General features: G+C 38.6%; 1 protein-coding gene across 1 annotated transcript; it reads right to left on the bottom strand.

Annotated features, from left to right (window-relative positions):
• Positions 1-1480: 1480 nt before the first annotated feature.
• On the bottom strand, positions 1481-18191 carry LOC139133077 (ribonucleases P/MRP protein subunit POP1-like). Its single transcript, XM_070699485.1, has 8 exons — positions 18087-18191; positions 15489-15644; positions 14143-14327; positions 11243-11494; positions 10762-10849; positions 8730-9304; positions 5354-5531; positions 1481-4561 (listed from the first exon to the last, which is right to left on the bottom strand). Exons 2-8 carry the CDS (start codon positions 15613-15615, stop codon positions 3258-3260), a joined length of 2709 nt encoding a protein of 902 aa, XP_070555586.1. The 5' UTR covers positions 15616-15644; positions 18087-18191; the 3' UTR covers positions 1481-3257.
• Positions 18192-19470: the final 1279 nt, after the last annotated feature.

Raw genomic sequence — 19470 nt, 5'->3', positions numbered from 1 at the left:
TACGTCTCCTGCAAAGAGGTCAAAACATCCCTGGCCATAACAACAGAACTTAAGTGAAGGCAAGAGGCTTAAACCAGATTGAGGACATGGTTACAGCAAATCCGAGCATAAATCAAAACACTATTACAATAGTTTATTCACCCAGGAGAATCTGCTTGAGAATCCCAGAGATTCCCAGTGGTAAACAATCTACGTGTAAATGGTGAGATACCAGCAATAACAAGCGCCCCCAAGAGTCAAATAGTGGACAGGGAAGTCCAGGTTATCCTCCCCGTGTCGATCCTCTCATATAATTTACAAAAACATGTAGCTGTTTGATTAATAAAACAGAGAAAACATTATTTCACGTAAATTTAATAGGGCAGTTTATTATCTTGAGAGTCCTTACATATGAATATACATGATTGCTATCATCACGTGTAGTAATTATGGTCTCTGCACAATAATCATTACAAACAGTATTAGATAAATCAAATAATACATGGTTTGATACCATCAGAGACTCCAGGCTCAAATAGGGTTTGTTCAATGTGTAAACAACTAGGCTTTGCTTCAAACTTGTCATTCCATCAATGACTTCTTGATGGTCAGTTGGACTTCACGTCACGAGAATCGATCAAATACAAATCTTTCTTCAGCACAAGAATGCAGTCCATGCCTCTTCTATGTTGAATTATGCGGAAAGACATGCATGATTGAGAGAAAAGATATCAATTTTTCAGACTACTATTTAATGGCCTACATTGAAAAGTTGACACTAAAATTTAGTAAACATTGACATTTCATTTGAACAAACAAAAAGTTTGTTTCTCTGATGGACATGACAAGCAGAAATGTATTATATTAATCAGTCAATAATGGACATTTATTACATGCCTTGTATATCCAACGTCGCACGCTCCATAGGATTCAATGGTAACTCATCGGTGACGTCGCGGGCCGCATAGTCATCATTGGACTGAAAGTGAATTGGTTCTATTTTCAACTTGACAACTTTTTGATGTAAAAATGTTGAAATTTCATGTTTTGCATAGGAAATCCGGTTTTTGGAAAATTTTGCAGAAAGAAATTCATAAACTGCATAACAGTAGTTTAAAATATATCATTGCGCCATTCGATGTTGAAAATCGTTTGATTTTTAACGGATTTTCGTCTAAGATGGAAATAAAGCATTTGTTCATCATTTGCCAATAAACCTAAAATATTTTGCGTGAAAATTGTGTAAGAGAGGCATGTAATAAAAACATTATAGCCCAAACATGGGACTATGTACCCTCGAGGCAGGAGACCATTCGCCCTCCTTACGTCGGACAAATGGTCACCTACCCTCGGGCACATAGTCCCATGTTTGGGCTATAATATATAATACCATTATATTAATCAGTCAGTAGTGGACATATAACATTATTAATCAGTCAATAATGGACATCGATCCTATTTGGTCATTACACTGGTCTCCAAAAACAGATGGCATGTGCAGTACCTGCAAAGTTTGACTTTATGACTGTTCCATGGCAACATCGATGCTTTGACCCAAAAATCTACAGTAAGTTTATCAGAAATTATAAAAAAGATAATTTTTTTATGTTTCAACTTTATTACACAATGCAGAAAAGAAAAGATTATTGGAAGGGTAATCAGCAACGGCACAAATCAGAAGGACTTATGGGTAATTTCTGGTACTGTACAGTGTGAGGGACAGTTAATCATAAATTCAACGTTAACAACAAGAGGCTTCTTCAAGAGGGCAGACTTACTATTTTGATCAATAGTGCTATTAGTGGTTTTCAATGTCATACAGCACCCTGATGCCAACAGTGATCACAATTTATATTGATCATACATGTTGTTGGTGTCAAACTTAACTTTGCTTACACACTCGGGCTGTTTTGTGGATATTTGGAGTATATGAAAGCAGATAGCTGCTCATAACTCACCAGAAAATCTTTAACTGCCTTATCTGAATATTCTAATGCGAAACAAGAGTCAAGGTTGCCTTTTGTTGAATGCTCTTTCAGCTTGCGAGACAGTATTGATCTATGTAACTGATTGTGAAATAATACAAATTTTTGTCAAAAATAATGCCAAATGACTGTAACTTTGCACAGTGACATTTTGCTGACAATCCCTATCCCTATAACAATTAAACTATTAATAATCAATAGGGATTCACTAATGAAATACTGGCTTTGAAAACTAAAACAAACCTTGTCTGACTGAGACTTCAGTGTTCGACATTCAGAAAATTCAAACTGATAGGTCTCTTGTAGGACACTGACCAAGTGACACTGTCCATTATACATAAAGTACAGTATTACTATCATTACTATCTGTTACAACATACAGTTGTTCTCCTGTATTTTTTTTACCTTCCTTTCTCTTGTTAGTCTGTTTTATTCACTGTCTTGTACATTGTATTTTATGTACACATAAATGGATTTGGATAACACGCATGAAATCTGGACCAACTCAAAGGGACAGTAGCTGTAGCACTTGATGATTTTTGCACTATTTTTGTAGTGCATGTCAGCAGCAAATGCTTATTCTACTCCATAAAGCATGTTGAAACACCCACTATGCAGCTTGTCAACACAGCGTGTACACATGTAAACTGCACAGTTCTTGTTGACATTTACTGCCGACAAATATTGTATTCCTATTGTATTCTTATTCATTGTATACATTTTTATTGGTTACTTATTGTAAAGGACTTTTGGATATTTTATTTGCAGAGAAAGTGCGATGGAAAACTATTAAACACTTGAATTTTAGCCAGGACTAAAATTCACTTGTCAACAATAACGACAATTCAGTCTACACATGTACAGGCTGAGTTGACAAACTGAAAACTGTATCTCAACGTGCTTTGGGAAAACTAGTTGTACAAGGTAAAAATTGAGAAATAATCATCAAAAGTTAAAGCTAACATCCCTTTAACAGAGAACAAATTTAAGGTAAAATAACTTCCAATAGAGAAAGGATCAAACAGATCGCTACAACTGATTGCGTCTTCTTAACTTTGAACTTCATTCAATTATGAGGAGCATGATCGTTGTGCAGCATTTTTGATAATATAAATCTCACTGAAGCCTGCAGACGTGTGTTCTGCGGTATGAGGTGAATTTAGTTGGTACTTCTGTTGTTTGTCCCATCAAAATACAAAATCCATGCAACTTGCATGTATTGGCTAATTGTGCAGCAAACTGATACAGAAAGGTGTGTTCATCGTCTTGCTAATAGCAATACGTACCTCAAACTTACCAGAAATTAGTAACAACATTCAAGTAGGCAAACCTATACTGATCAGAATTTGTATTCCTGACAAGAACAGTTGCAGGTTTGTTTGTTTGCTTCTTGCTCAGCAGGTGGGCAAGCCCTGTAAGGGTGCAGTACCCCAGAGCACAGCCTGCCCCAGCACTAAATGTATGGCTGCCCTCACAGACGTAACCAAATATTTCTCTGCTGTTTGAATACCTCACTTTATCGTCACTGTCCCTGGAGGCTTCAATGTGTGACTGCAGTTTTTTTTTCACTCGCTTTTCAAGTTCTGACTCGCATTTCTTCCTTTTGCATTTCTTCTCCAGTTTTTTCAGCGCATGTTGAGGGTCTCCGTGTGGTGGCTCTTGTGGGCCACCGTACTCGCGGTTCTTTTCCAGCTCCAGCATGTCCTGGGTAGCTGGCATACACACCATTGCAAATGCTGTCGCCACCCCTCGTTGTACCATCCTCAATTTCACACAGACTAGCGCACTGCGACAATGTTGGATTACATGTGATAACGACTGACTTTTCAAAGCATCATCTTGATTCTTGTTTTTCCTAGCTTGGCACAGATTGGCCAAAGTTTTCAGTTTTGTCTTCGACCTTACAACAAAGAAGGATGAGTCTGTGTCTTTTGTCTGTTGCACAGTCTTTAATTCTGAGCTTGACCCTGTATCAGACACTTCTCCATTGGGATCTCCCATATCACATTCTATCCAATCGTTGATAACTTTCTCCCAGGGGCAATGATGTGGTGTGGCAGTGCCAAGCTTTGTGAAGTTAGGCCTCTTATCAGGTGGATACCTGATATATTTGTCCTCAAGCTGTTTTTTTCTTTCTAGACTTGCTCTGGCATACGCCTGGGTGTCCGGATACACGTAAGGAAAATGCGGCAAGGCTTGTTGCTGTGACGCGCTCTGCGACTCCCGCTCTCCGCCAGCTCTCGCACCGCGGTACACCAGCGCTATCCAGAAAGCCATTCCCCAGCCACTAGGGAGCACGATGTCCCATCCACTTCCGAGTCCCAGGCAATTCTGGGTGTACTGAGAAGCCTTGTTCTCCTGATCGTTCTGCTGGCATCCCGGATTATGGAGAAGCAGCACTGGAATCACTGAATCGTCCCTACCACATGGCAATTCAGTGGCGGGAACAAGCAATTCTGAACGTCTAGTGTTGATCTCATCCACTGATAACTTGTCATAGGAAACTCGCCTTCTTATTTTGGTTTCCCAGATTGGAGAACTGCTGGCACACTTTGGTAGCTTCATAGACAAAGCAACTCTGTTCTGTGGACTGGGATCTGAAAATGTCATACAAAAATAGAACATGATCAGCTGTATTATATTTAATAACTATTCAGATTTTTATCTCTGATATTGAAATTTTCCTTCAACATACCTGCTATGTTGCCACATCAGTAAACCTTAGAATAGTTGTCAAATTTTCAATCTAACAACAACATTTCAGATTTGTTTCTTTCAGACAGACTAGCACTGATAAATTTAGCCAGAGTTTTTAACATTGCTTTGCAGATCAATATCTACAATTCTCCAACATCTGAACTAACATCTGAAGTGATATCAATGAATTACAAATGTCCCTAAACTCACAGTAAATGTCACAATGTCATCATGAGCGATCTTCTAGTGAAGAATACAGAATACAAAGTTGAAACATAGTACACAAAATATCACTCCTCTCTCTCTCTCTCTCTCAGAGCTTACAGGTGACACCTTCCAAGTTCAATTTTATTGGTAATGAGACTGATTTCCAATGAACTTGCAGTTCAAAGAATTTCTTTACAAATTCCATTTTATTTTATGTTATGGGTCAACACCCTATTACTTACCTAAATACAGATGATTTTGTTTACAAAATCAAAATTATGCCCAACCCTTTCCCATCAATGAATTGGCCAAAAGCCAAAGTAATCAATGGCCATTGTGGACCTGGTTATAAGAAATCGGGGGTGAACAGGTAAATCTAGTTGTTTTGAATTTTAATTCAGTATATCGTGGAGGTACATATCAAAATTCAACATGGCAAGACGACGATTCATTTCTACAAAACGAAATTCCACTCACAAACTTACCAGAGGCATTTTCAGCAGCTGTCATGACCTTCTTTGACCTTGGTGGTAACAGCAGCCTGGGATCCTTGACAGTGAATGACATCACACAGTTCGAGGGCAGCTCATCAGCTCTTCTGACGTCTGATAACACTTTCAACATCTTGCCTTGTTCCTCATGCACTTCCCTATTTTGCTGGCTCTGTCAAGAAAAAACAATTCAATGTTGTTTAAAGTGAAAACATGACAGTGGCATTGTTGCTCATCCTTAGGTTTCACTGCGCCAGGCTTACGGTACATGCACCTGGGTTCAATTATGACAGCCTTTTGAGATTTACCAGTAAGAAAGAGCTTTGCTAAACTTTGCATTAACATCATATGATATTGAAGATCCTCTTCAAAAATAGGGGTGTCTTATCTAGGACTCAAACTTTGAGATTGTGTTTGATAAAAATTTCATCTTTTCAGGGTATTTACCAAAATAGGAGTAAAATGCTGATGCTTGTTGGTAAACAGATTCTATTCATACAACTCAACATTTCACATGTACTATCAATTTATTACCCAATTTTTGTTTCTCTGAATGTACAAAAGGTGAAATCCTACCATCGAAAGCAATCAGACTGGCTTGGACTGTGGGACTAAGGCCTGTTGTACCAAAGACATTTTCAGAAAGTGAACTATCTACATGGACATTTGAGCTATGCTAGAGCTGTAAATAACTGTTAGGGGCTCTAACATAATTGCACATTTAAGTGACCTGTGGCAACATCGCACCTGAATGTAGCTGTGTGACAGATTTTAAGATTGTCAAAATTTCATAAATTTTACAATTTTAACTGGTATAGAAAAATTCGCTTTACATGTAAGTGTAAACTGGAAAAAAATGTGTTTGTTAGTTTATTGGTTGGTTGGTTTGTTTTACACAGGGTAGACATACAGCATGGTGGCTTCTTTGAAATTTTAAAGTCTGGAGGCAGTTTGCTTCTTCAATCTAGTGATCCCTGATATGTTTTGTGATTATAAAAGGGAAAAGCGAAAAGTTTTGTTTGATTTGAGGCAAAAAATTAAAACTTTAATTTTACAAGGGCCCTGTTTCATGCTCAAAATGATATATATATATGAGACAGCCTTTAACCCTTAAGATGCCATAGACTTTCATGCAATATAGCCTCCCATGCCAAGAACTTTTTGAACCAATAAACTTGTCACGTTACACTTCTTTTAGAGAGGTACAGTGTGTTTCCTGTGATTGGAAGCCCAGCCAAACCACTATGAAGTTCAAAGATCAGGAAATGGAGAAGCTTCGAGAAGTCTTTCCATGTTTGGTTTAGCAAATGGGGGGTGGGAAAATGGGCTTAAAATGCACATTTTTGGTTCAAAATGTATTGAAAATGAATAAAAGACTCTAAAATTAGATCTTATAGTCCAAAAACCTGCAAACTTTTACACATTTTAAATGTCATGAAAAGACACATATTTGGGTGAAAATTTTCAGCAGCGGAACTTATCAAATGTAAATAATAGACAAACAAACAATTGTTGATATTTGTCAATAATACAAATACCACATACCCTTCAACACAGCTACACAAAAGCATATAACACAAGTGAAATATAGCTCAAGACACAATTTTAATCAGCAACATGATTGAATTTCGTAAACAACATCTTTTATTCATTTGTTGTTTATTTATTTATTTGTTTGTTTGTTTGTGTATTTCTTTCTGCATCGAAAGGTGAAACCATGAAACCAGGAAAAATCTTTGTTTTTATTTTTTACTTGGATTCTGATTGCTATCAGATATAATTCAATTGTTGTTGTTCTGGAATGAATGTTGCCATTAAAGTTAGAGAGGATATGTTTGAAAGATTTTGGCATTGCAAGTAAACACAAACAACTAATTTGATTGATATCATGAACAAGCTGCCATCTTACAAGGCAATTCAAATCAGAGCCTGTATTCAGCTACGTTATTAGCTACCCTGTGATTGGCAAATGACGAAAAATTTCACCACAAAAACGCACTACCTGAACTTCTGAGAAAATAAATTCGATTCAAGAACCAAATAAAATAAGTTTGAGGTACACTGAGAACAACATTCGCCTCTGAATGCTTTCAATAATCGTACTGGCCCTGACGTTTGATCGCGACGTCTCCGTAAATCATGACAGTCAATGTGAACACATACGAAAGTTTGATCACGTATTTTGACGAGCACGCAACATAATTCGCCAGTAAATGAACAGAAACCAATAGATATGATATAAATAATTACATATCGGGTATATTTCGACAAAAGAATATGTTATAGACATAGGAATATGACGCGAGATCAACAGTTCGGAACGTGCCGTGTTGTACGTTTGTACACACAAACCCGTGATCGGCGGCCATCTTGGCCGTCTCGATACACGGTGAAGAATGCCGGGATACCAAAGTTTACTTGACATAAACAGACCTGATCGCTCCAAAATCACATATTAAATTAAGATCTTGTGAAAATCCTTTCAAATTTCTTCATCATTAGTGTTTTTGGCCTAGAAAACCGTGCTGACATACTCAAACTTGAGCTTTCAGAGAGGCTTGTCAATGCGATGCTCCGTGGTGACGCCATTCAAGCCGCTGTTCAACTTCAAAATCACGTTCGGCCGATCAAAAAAAGTCTTCATTTTCTCAGAGATTATCCTCAAAAAATACCAAACTATATCATTTCTATAAATGAAATGGCCAATAACTTGTCACAAAACGATCGTCTTTAGGATGTATAGCAGGAAAAAGCGTTCAGAATGTCTCTCACTTCGGCGAAGTCAGCGACCAGATCTGATTATATATTCACGGTAAAAATAGTCGACCCTATTTCCTCGAAAGGTAGCTCAAATTACTGGAAATTGATGTAGCTACAACTGATGATGTCATTATTTTCGTCCTTATATGGACCTGAAGTGGGTTCAAAGGGTAAGGAATGGATTTATTTGTCAGGTGACCTGTTAAACGCGGGAAATCAAGTTCCAAACTTTGCCTGAGCGAACCTCAGGCTGTGTACGGATATATCCGTGCATGGCGCTGAGCGTGAGTTGGGCGTGTACGGATATATACGGGCATGGCGTTTTAAGGGTTAAAGGGACAAAATCAGCCATTTTTCATGAATTTTGTTTGATATGAGATACTACCGGTACTTATATTGTTTGACAAGTTCAAAGGTACTGAATGAATGGGTGACCATGCATATATTAGACTCCGGTTTTAGACACGATACATGAAACCATCGCGAAAATGAATTAATGATCATGACCATTAATTCATTTTCGCGATGGTTTCACTTAATTTGTAGTATCTTGCATCAAACAAAATTCATGAAAAATGGCTGACTTTGTTCCCTGAACTGTTGTTCTTACCTCATAGAAAGTCTCCCACCATTTAGGCTGTTGATCATCAGTGTTGTCAGAATCCCCTGGGCTGAGTGAATCAACATTGGCGTACTTCAACACATCGTGGAGTACAGAGTGAGACAGTGGACCTTGAAGACGAAAACGCAGCAAGTCATGCTTGAGTGCATTGATTCTAATTCCAGCGTCTTTATTCTTGAAACTTCTGCGTGCCAAAACAGCCGACTCAGAACCATCATCCACTTGGTTGGTTTCCGTTTGGCCTTCTGCACCCTTGTCACCTGTCTTTAACCTCTTCTGTTTCTTCGTCTTCTTTCTCACAGGGACAGCACCACATGCTGCGTTGATCTCACTGAGCACTTCCTCATAGCTGGATGGATGGACCCAGATCCACAGCTGTCTCATTTCTGCGCTGTCAAACTTCTCCTCCTTTGCTGCACTCTCATTGGCTGATGAAGGCTGGGCGGGTTTCCATAGCACATTGACAGGGCCCATGCAGCCATGCGGGTACTGGTCCGATTTGTACAATAATATCGTTCCGTGTCTTGCACCTGTCAAATAGCTGGCTGAAGCAAATGTTAACCCTGGAATAAATACAGAAGAGATCATGGAACTTGATTTCAAATTACGTATAAGTACTTCTGCATGCATCCGTAACTTTGCTTCCATCAGAACATGTACTTTTTGCAATTTATAAAAAGTACAGTGACTGGACAGCCAGGCTTTCAACTGATCAATAAAATATGTTGTCATGATCTCAAAGCAAATTACAATATGGATATCAGTGTAGCTGGTAATTGGTAATTGTCTTTGCTTCAATGCCTGTTTTTTAAAATGAAATTCAAAGTTGTATAAATGGAACTGAATCATAGTTCAACTGGAAGATAAAGTGTTACTTCCATCAGGCCATTTAAAGAAAATTCTTTGTTTGCCATCCTTGGATTTTTGAAAAACCTACCAGCCAGCCAGGGAAAAAAACAAACACAGACAAAAAACACAAGTGTATTGACATAAGCTCCATTTCTATTTGAGTTCCTTAGGAAAAACAATATTTTTAGTTGTAATAGTGTTAACATTGTGTTTGTTTTCTTAATTTTTATTTACAATGCCTTATGGTGAATCCTGATATATATGTTTTTCAGAATTTGATTTTCTGAGTAGTTGACTTGTTACAGCGAGGGCACGACTTATCGGAACACCAAATTAGGTAATTACCCAGCAACTTAGCTGAGCACTTTGCAATTTGACCTGGCATTTACCTAAACAAGAGTCTGTTTTATTGTCTGAAGACTGATAAGATGTCCACCAAACTCAGCAGGCAGCTCCAACTGAGTAAACTGATATGCCTACACAGGAACAACCCATTTTCAAGTGGCATCTAGTTCATGGGAAAATTATGAAAAGGGAGAATAAATATAATGATGTAACGCAATCTATTGTACTAATTTTGTGTCCTGGGCCTGAACCTGACAGGTTTTGCCTCTGTATGTTATTTGGAATTGAAAAATCGCAGCATCCCTTGTAAATCTAGACTTACAAAACTTGTCAAATTTATCACCTTCCATGAGCCCACCACTGACGTTGATGGAACAGTCCATTTTTATCATATGATTGGATGGTTGCTCTGACAGTCAGTCTTTCTTCAGTGTATGTAATTGTGATTAAAAAAGTGGTAATAACATGCATATATACAAAAACAGGACACAAAATGACAGCGACAAATCATGTTTTACACTTTACAACATTTTATTTCGGCCCTTCAAAACTCTCCCATCAACTACATGCAGCTGCCGGTCAAAAATGTTTTTTCCGGTGTAGGCATATCAGTTTACTCAGTGGAGGAGCTGCCTGCTGAGTTTGGTGGATATCTTATCAGTCTTCAGACCATAAAACAGACTCTTGTTTAGGTAAATGTCAGGTCAAATAGCAAAGTACTCAGCCAAGTTGCAGGGTAATTACCTAATTTGGTGTTCCGATAACTCGTGCGCCAAGTGTAAAAGAGGCAGTGGTTGAGAATGTAGTAAAAAGTCCAATGAATTACCTATTTCACTATTTGTGAGATGACTCAGCGATGTCAACAACTTCCCTTGGGGCCCTGTGAGTTCAATCACACCATAGTAAGATATGTCCTATAACAAATGTTGAGAATACATAGAAGCTATCACAGCAGTGTTGCAGTAAAATAAGGCTTAAAACCAAGAGGTCAAGTGTCATTTAAGCAACAGAAACTGTTCGAGTAATGGTGTGTTTTCAAAATATCATAATTTAATTATTTTCATGGCTTGAACATAAAAGAATAGGGCTATTTCAAATCTGGAATACTTATACTACTAAATTTGAGACATATTCTCTCTTCCAATCCCACAATTTGCATGTGAAGCATAACTTTTGTTATTGGTCATATAACTCTATGAGGACATACAATTTCAAATGTTAAAAACTTTTGCCTTGATATGTTTACAATTTTTAAAAGTAGCAGCAAAGTTTGGTTCAACATGAATAGATACTACATGTACACTTACCTGTAAAAGGCAATGCTTTGCCAAAGCCCTGTATGCTGCCCTCACACTCTTGTCATTAGGATGGTTTGGTATCTTATAGCCCCATTTCTCTGCCATGTGAAATCTCTTGGCATGCCATATGTGGGTCTCCAACCAAACATGTTTCCTTTTCCTGCGTTCATATTCCGAAAGCAGATTTTTAGGTCTTCTACGATGTCTTCTTGATTTCTTACCAGCTGTACCATCCTTGGCTGCTCGTTTGTGCTTCCGTGCCTATTGAGAAGTCATTATTGGAGGTAGGAGAGGTTTTGCTGGTTACAAATCCACACAACATTTGCTGTAGCAGCTTGCATTATATTAAATATTTAGATAGCCTCCAGTCAAAGTTTATACAATTAGACGTTGAAATAGTAGTATCAAATGGTGTGATGTATGATGAAAGTTGAAAGTGTAAGTAATGTTCAACACATGTCTGGAGCTGATCAGTGATGAGAAATACATAAGATACTCTGCATAGCCAAGTAGCTACATATTGTATGCAAAATATAATCATCTCTTCAGTTATTCACAACTCAGAAAGGTAAGAGTGAATACTTGATATACTCTGATACAAAAAGATTCAAAATGTCCTAATAACAGGAATGAATAATATTTGCTGCCTGTGGAGGATTACTTTGAATTGCATGGATTTTATGTCCAGGAACAATCCGAGAAAGCAATGTTCCACACCAAACTATTTCCAACAAACTGAATCACAAATGTAAGGAAAGCAGAGAGAACTTTACATCAACAGTGCAATCACAGCAGTAAAAGGTATTCTGTCACCAGTAGGGTTTACTTAGTCAAGTAGATCATTGATTGTCTAGCATGGGTTCACCCACAATTCCTTGTGAACAAGTCAACAATCACCATTGCTAACAATGCAACGGTTGTGGGGATAACCATGATGGTGAGAGGGTTAAGCAAAACTGCATTGCCAGAAATGAATACGACTGTTGACAATCCAGAAGTAAACTTATTAGTTGACGTATCTCTTTACCATGACGGTAAATGTCATGTACGTTTGCATACTGTACAAACAAGTAATGCAATAATAAAATGTTAGTATTGATAACATTACATATAAAAGGATTTGGTGAATTTTTTTGTGAGTCATTCCACAGTAAAGTGCACTTTTTGTCATACTTTTGTTTTCAGTACTGGCTTTTCAACCCACTGCAGCATACAGCTAATTCTTAGTTATTTTTAGCAAGCATAACACCGTAAGAGATAAAAAAAATAAAACTGTGTAATTTAGGTCGATGATTTATATATTAAGTTATTTAATCATAAGAATGTAAGGAAAGCAGAGAGAACTTTACATCAACAGTGCAAGAAATTAGCTGATTATTTTACTCTACTTTGTGGCAATTTTTCCCTCATGTGAACTCTATGACTATATTTTACTGGAATCACCTAAGAATATAATTCAAATATGTCATACCAACTGTTTGTTAGTAATTATAAATTACACAAACAATTGACCAAATTCATTGATGGGTGGACTGTAATTATGTTGCCAAAATTTGGATAACATACGTAACAGGTGACCGTCCAACTCTGGCAATATATTGGAAAAGCCCCTTAAAGTGCAAATAAAGATTTTCCATTACCAACAGTCTTTACCATAGCAAGTCCTCAAAGAAATCTTTTTCCATGGGGCATTCCCTACTTTCATTATTTCAATTTGTAGGTTTCAAGTAGTTTACAAAAGTTTTCCATCCACTATGTTACGTAAGTTATCTCAAATTTGATATTATGATTCTCATACTTTATGTAGCAAGCTGTTCGAAAAATATCACTTTTTTAGGATAACCTGGGGGTAATAGTTCATGACATTATTGTGTTACCACTGTTGACTGCCATTACTGCAAAACAGAGCCAGCGAATGGTTTTCCGTCCAAAATGTTACGTACATTACATTACCTATATTTCCAGAATTCCCCAAGTATTTATGACAGAAATTGATAATCATCAATTAGTAAAAAACTGAATCCCAATGTTCAAATATTATCGCATACAATGCAATTCAGAACACATCAACAAATTAAATTTGTTGATGTGTTCTGAATTGGATTGTTGAGATTTCCATCCATATTATGTATGTTACCAACATTTCTACATTTTCTCTTCTTTGCAGAAAATTATGATAGAGAGTGAATTATATGAAGCAATTGAGATTCAGACAGACAGGGAATCTCTGTAAAATTGTTTAACAAGCATTTATGTTGAAGTAATCAAAATAATAGAACAGCTATAAAGTGGGGGAATCAATAAAAAATCCGTCCCCGTTACGTACGTTATCAGATACTGTGATAGCACATCAAACATTTTACTCTACTGATGAAATTTCACATCAAGTTATCTTCTCATATCATTTTTTGTATTGTAGCCATACACTTCTTTCTAACCAAACCACTTTCATTACCAAATTTGATGTTTCAATTTTTGGGGTCTATGTCACACTCTTAGTGCACTTTACTGTGGAATGAGTCACGTCACTTCACGCAAATTTTTCACGGCCTAAGACAGCATACATACAGTTAGACAGACATACATATATGTATACATTAAGACAGATCTCAACAGACATGCATATATGCATACACACATACATACATCCATCAAACAGACACATGCAAACATGCATACATATATACACACACACAGACACCTATACGTATATACATCAAGCAGACATACATACATACATCAAACAGATAATCAACAAATATCATACATGATTTACTTAATACACTATCATAGGAGAGGCACAATTACCTACCAACTGCTTACAATAATAAATCTATACACATATAGAATCATGAAACCTGAAAAAACATCCATTTCCATGATCTTTACAAAACAAGAACAACCTTTACCTCAAATTGCGCATTTTTTCTCAGCCTTCTAGGCAGCCTTTTGACATTATGACTCATAGCTCTCCTTCTCATATGCCTGGGTAATGTCTGAAACACCTGTCTGCCTCCAACCGTACTTGTTACATATTTCATCATGGTGTTGATCTCAATCGCCCTGGCTTCAGCAAACTCAACTATATTGATACCTGGTTTGACACACACAAGAAATTAGTCTTTTTGGGGCACATTGTTGATATATGTACATATATTCTGTAACAATGTGAGAAAATCTACACGTATTATGGTATTTTATTCATGTGGTGGACCTCAGCCAAGTTTTGTATTTCACAATTCATAGACCTGTTACACTTCAATCATGCAACTCCGTTGGTGTGAAACTGGCCTCTTGGGGTTCTAGAATGGGTAACTTCACTTGGACTGTAGTTGAAAAAAGCTCGGTGGTCAAAAAGGAAAAACCCACGGTGCCAGAATTGCAATAAAATTGTGGTTACATGTGTACGGTACTTTTGATAGTTCAAAGGAGCTAAGTCCTCAATCCTTGGTTCTCGCATTAGTACACGTTGACATTGAGTATTAACATGGTGTTAATTCTTTGTTTTCTATAGAAATTTTCATCAAGTTGGTCAATTTGAATTGCTTTGAAGCATTGGCATTAGACAAACTAGATATGCCGGTACTGTCTAAATCGAGGTGTTGCCAACACTGTTAGGTGTAATTAACAGCTAAGCGGTAATACGAGTCTATCATTAAGAAATCAACTCTGCAAAAGTTGAAACATTGTCTAACGGGAGGTCAGACTTAGTCCGCCAAAACAACACCACGCTACACATATCCACACACTGCACAGCCCACTAACTGACCAGGACGTATACTTTCAAGTTTCCCATTTACAAATTTTTGAACTTTTGAATTTTTGTGTGCTGGTTAAAAATTGTAATGCTGTAATGTAATTGTAATTTGTTGAAATATTATATTTTGTTAAACGAAGCAACAACAAGTGACTGCGTTCAAGGCAGACGTGATCAGTGTGGATTGGGTGGTGTTGTTTTGACTATGTCTGACCTCCTGTTAGACAATGTTTCAACTTCTGCAGAGTTGATTCCTTTATGATCGCCTCATATTACCGCTTAGCTGTTAATTGCACCTGACAGTGTTGGCAACACCTCGATTTAGACAATATGTCTAGTTTGTCTATTGCCAATGCTTCAAAGCAATTCACTGTAAAATAACCTGCTGCTTTAAAGTTTCTCTGCAGCATATACAACAGGAAATCTTACAGATATCTAAGCCAGTCTGTATTGTCTTGAAAGTCAGACTTTGCTATAACACTAATACATTTTACTTACATCTTGGAGCCAAAGCCAACCAATCAATCTCTTTCTCGGTCTCCTCAACGACACTTTCAAAATCTCTCTTCCGCTTTTGACCTTTTCTACTCTTGGCAGCGCCCTCTAGAGTTGACTTTGGGTCCATTTTTTTCTTTCCTAGACACTTTGTGTTACCTTAATTAAAAAAAATTGGTGAAGTATTTATTGACAAAACCACACTTCAGGACATGAGCAACTTGGCTCACATCATAATCTACTGAAATTCAATGTCTTAGGTATACGAAACATACTGGTAATAGGTATATAGTAAAATTCAAATTGGTCTTCTCAGCCCTGACATCAAAACGCACATTTTTTTCATGGCGGTACTTTGGCAAAAGTATCGGGCTACGATAAAGCTGTTTCACTACATGTTCATACAACCATGAACTTGAAGGTCTTCAACTACCTCCATGGTAAGATGTCAGCTTCTCGAAATGAGATCATTGTAAAGACTTTGGGTGGGAGATAGATAGGTGATGAAATCGTCCTGGGCATTGGTGGGTTATTTTTAGTTTTACCGGTTTGCGATACTTTGGGGTGAAGTGGAGTTGTTTTGGGGTAAAGTAATTTGAAGTAAGTGACTCTCGGGGCGAAGAGGTTTTGGTACAAAGTTGTTTTGGTGTGAAAAGGTATTGGCCAAGGTGGTATAGTGTGACTTGGTCTTGGTGTGAAGCATCTGGCAAGCCATGGTCTGTACCACAGGCATTCGACTGAATGCAAGCAAACTGTAAATGATGCAACCAGTTTTCTTACCGGTTGCATCAGTGACGGTTTGCTTGCATTGAGTCAAATGCCTGTGGTCTGTACGGTACATACATGTACCGTGTTGTACACGGCCAATTGTCCGCGTATCAAAACAGCTAAATTATCGTTTCGTAGCAAGTGTAAAATAGTGTTTAGTCTTCAGTAGTGATAAATCGGTAAGACCAAATGCAGTAAATATGTAGCACTTCACATCAACACGCCTCGTCCAGTGGGATGCGCTTATTTTGACCTCTACAGTGCCTTCGGCATTGTAGCGCTACTGGTGAGCGAAGTCGCAAAAACCAAAAATCACCGACCGCCTCACCGTAGCGCTAGAATTTTGCAGCTAAGGGACCGTTCAGTTTTTACGGCCGGGGGGGGGGGGGGGGGGGGGGCAGCAAAATCCAGGGGGGGTCATCGTAATTTTGGAATCCGCAAAGGGGGGGGGGGGGTCATCGCTTTTCGCTGGTAGGAAAGGGGGGTCACCACATTTTCAAAAACATAATACCAACTATAAAGTTCACTTTATGCCATGGCCATGATCGACCCTCTTTACCGGCGGGCCGCCTTCGATGGCCCACTACAATAAATATACATTACATGTATGTATTACCCATGACCCTCTTAACGGGCAGACGCCTTTGGCGGCCCACTCCAATTTGGTTTACTTCATGCGATGGCCATGATCAACCCTCTTTACCGGCCGGCCGCCTGCAGTGGCCCACTACAATAAATTGACTTTATGTAATACCCCACGGCAATCTTAATGGCCGCACGCCTTCAGCAGCCCTGTCCAGTAAAGTTTACTTTATGCAATAGCCATGATCGACCCTCTTTACCGGCGGGCCACCTTTGGTGGCCAACTAGAATAAAGTTGTCTTTACGTAATGGCCCATGACCCTCTTAACCGGAGGGCTGCCTTTGGCGAACCACTCCAATAAAGTTTACTTTATACAATGTCCCTGGACATAAGTTGTCTATGGAAATGAAGTTAAAAAATACCTAACAGTCGTCCTAATTAACAGACGTTTCAATGGATGTGGCTGAGAAGTTTGTGCACTGGTATCTATAAAGTGTGCCGCGTACCGGAGTTCAAATCCAAACCATGTGGGTAAATTTGACATATGGGTTTTGGTTATTTTTCAGCCTGGGGGGGGGGGGGGGGGGGGGTCATCAAATTTTTTCATCTGACAAAGGGGGGGTCATCTTTTTTTCACGAAAAATGCAGGGGGGGGGGTCTATATTTTTTTGAACACCGGCGACAAGATTTTGCCGGCCCCCCCCCCAGGCCGTAAAAACTGAACGGTCCCTAAGTACGTACGGTACATTTGCATGACCAGCTTTGGGAGCCTAGGCCGACAAACGGTGGCCGTCTAAGACCATGAATTGCGAGAGAACTCCAAACATAAAACTACGTATGCTAAACCAAAGCGATGCTCGAATAGTTGGTATGAGTTCATAATTTGGTTAAACCTCGCGATCAATCACACATTCACAGGGTCCTTGGGTCCAATCGGCAAACCGAGTATAGAACATCAGTGACGGTTTGGCGATTCGCCTGCATTGAGTCAAGAGCCCGTGACTGTACTGTAGCTACGTTGAAATTAAATGTTGTTGTGCCACATGTGGCAGCAAAGAGCAAGCAGCGTGTTAGCCCTGCGAACAGGTCTGTGTGTTCCCGGCGTTATGGAGGCCGTATATAACGCCGCATCTCTAACGCCGGGAACACACACATCTGTACGCAGGGCTAGCAGCGTATGTGACTTTCACATGCACAGATCAAATTCAATAATGAAGTATTGGACGGAATAGTAAGAAAGCCTTACTTACGCCACCCAGGATTAATCGTCACTCACTGGTACTTTATTTAACTTTCGTGACTGCTGCATGCGCGTCACGCTTTCACATGGGCGCCGCCATTTTTCTGCCGACTGTAACCTCGATATCACTTCTCGCCTGCAACGAGATGTCGCGCTGGCCACGCCCAACATCTCGTCCGAGAAGACGATGCTGAAGTTATTTTCGTATTCGTTTTCGTATTCGTTTTCGTATTCGTATTCGTATTCGTATTGGAGTCACTGACAGAAATTGTTATTTTTAGTCCAGGTTTCAGGTATGAAACGTGCAATATACGATATTTACTGAGGTTTAAATATTGTGATAATTTGATTCGTAATTTCATCTGCCAAATTTGGTTAAATTTACATAAATTTGCATTTGTAGATTTTAAAGAATTTTGTTCACTTCATTTATTTGGAAAAAATACTTAAAATCGGTTGGGATCTGGTAAGGCAGCATCTTTGCTTGCCAATGTCTCTTGACCGGGCAGCTGGATGCACCCCTAAATCAGGTGGTCAGTGCCAAGTAATGGGACTCGTGAGAGCGGATGCAAAGGAACTGCCCTGGACTGTACCATTGTTTTGCGGGGAGGGCAGATTTTTGTGAGGCGCTGCAAAACGGGTGACTGTTGAAAGCTATGATGAACGGGGGACTGGTCTAGGACAACCATCTGAATAAAAAAATATGAAAATTGTTATATCCGGTCATCCTTTTGGACTCACTTTAGAATGATCATATCCCTTTACAATTTTGTATTTCAAGTATTTTACTTGATTTTGATATGGCTCTACGTAGACCTGAAATAAATTATAATAACGATACAATACAATACTTTACAAAACTCAGGGAGTGCGGTAAGGCAAAAATTACAAAATTGCAAGTTACGACTAAGTTGTACGTGCTGCTACAAGGGAGAAAGTAACATAAATCAATGACAATAGGTAGTTTATCTTTCAGAGTAAAGATGTGAGCAATATTATACATAAAACCGGACCGACCGATAATTCATGTATTATTACATTCAATCAGGGCTCAAAGTAGCGACCATTTTCAGTAGCATAGGCGACCAAATTTTATGAGATTGCGACTGAATGTTTTCAAGACATTTCTCCATACCATATACGTGATCAAATACAACATATATTCGCTCAGTGTTCACGGAGCATTGTCCTGAAAGGCCATGACCCCAAAATACGCATTGAATAAGCATAGCCGTTGAGCGGAGTTACTCAAAGGTTTGAGCGCGTTCTCTCCTCTGCACAGCGCTGCCAATGTGTGTGTCTGCTGATGTTATCTTGAATGATCTGTCAAAATATCCCATGAATTTAATGATAAATTTTACTACAATCCAATCAAGTATCAGAAGCAGTTTTAG

Source organism: Ptychodera flava, chromosome 5 (genome assembly GCF_041260155.1).
Source record: "Ptychodera flava strain L36383 chromosome 5, AS_Pfla_20210202, whole genome shotgun sequence".
NCBI classification, from domain to species: Eukaryota; Metazoa; Hemichordata; class Enteropneusta; family Ptychoderidae; genus Ptychodera; species Ptychodera flava.
Note: the sequence above shows the minus strand (reverse complement) of the source record. Positions and strands in the feature narration are given on the sequence as shown.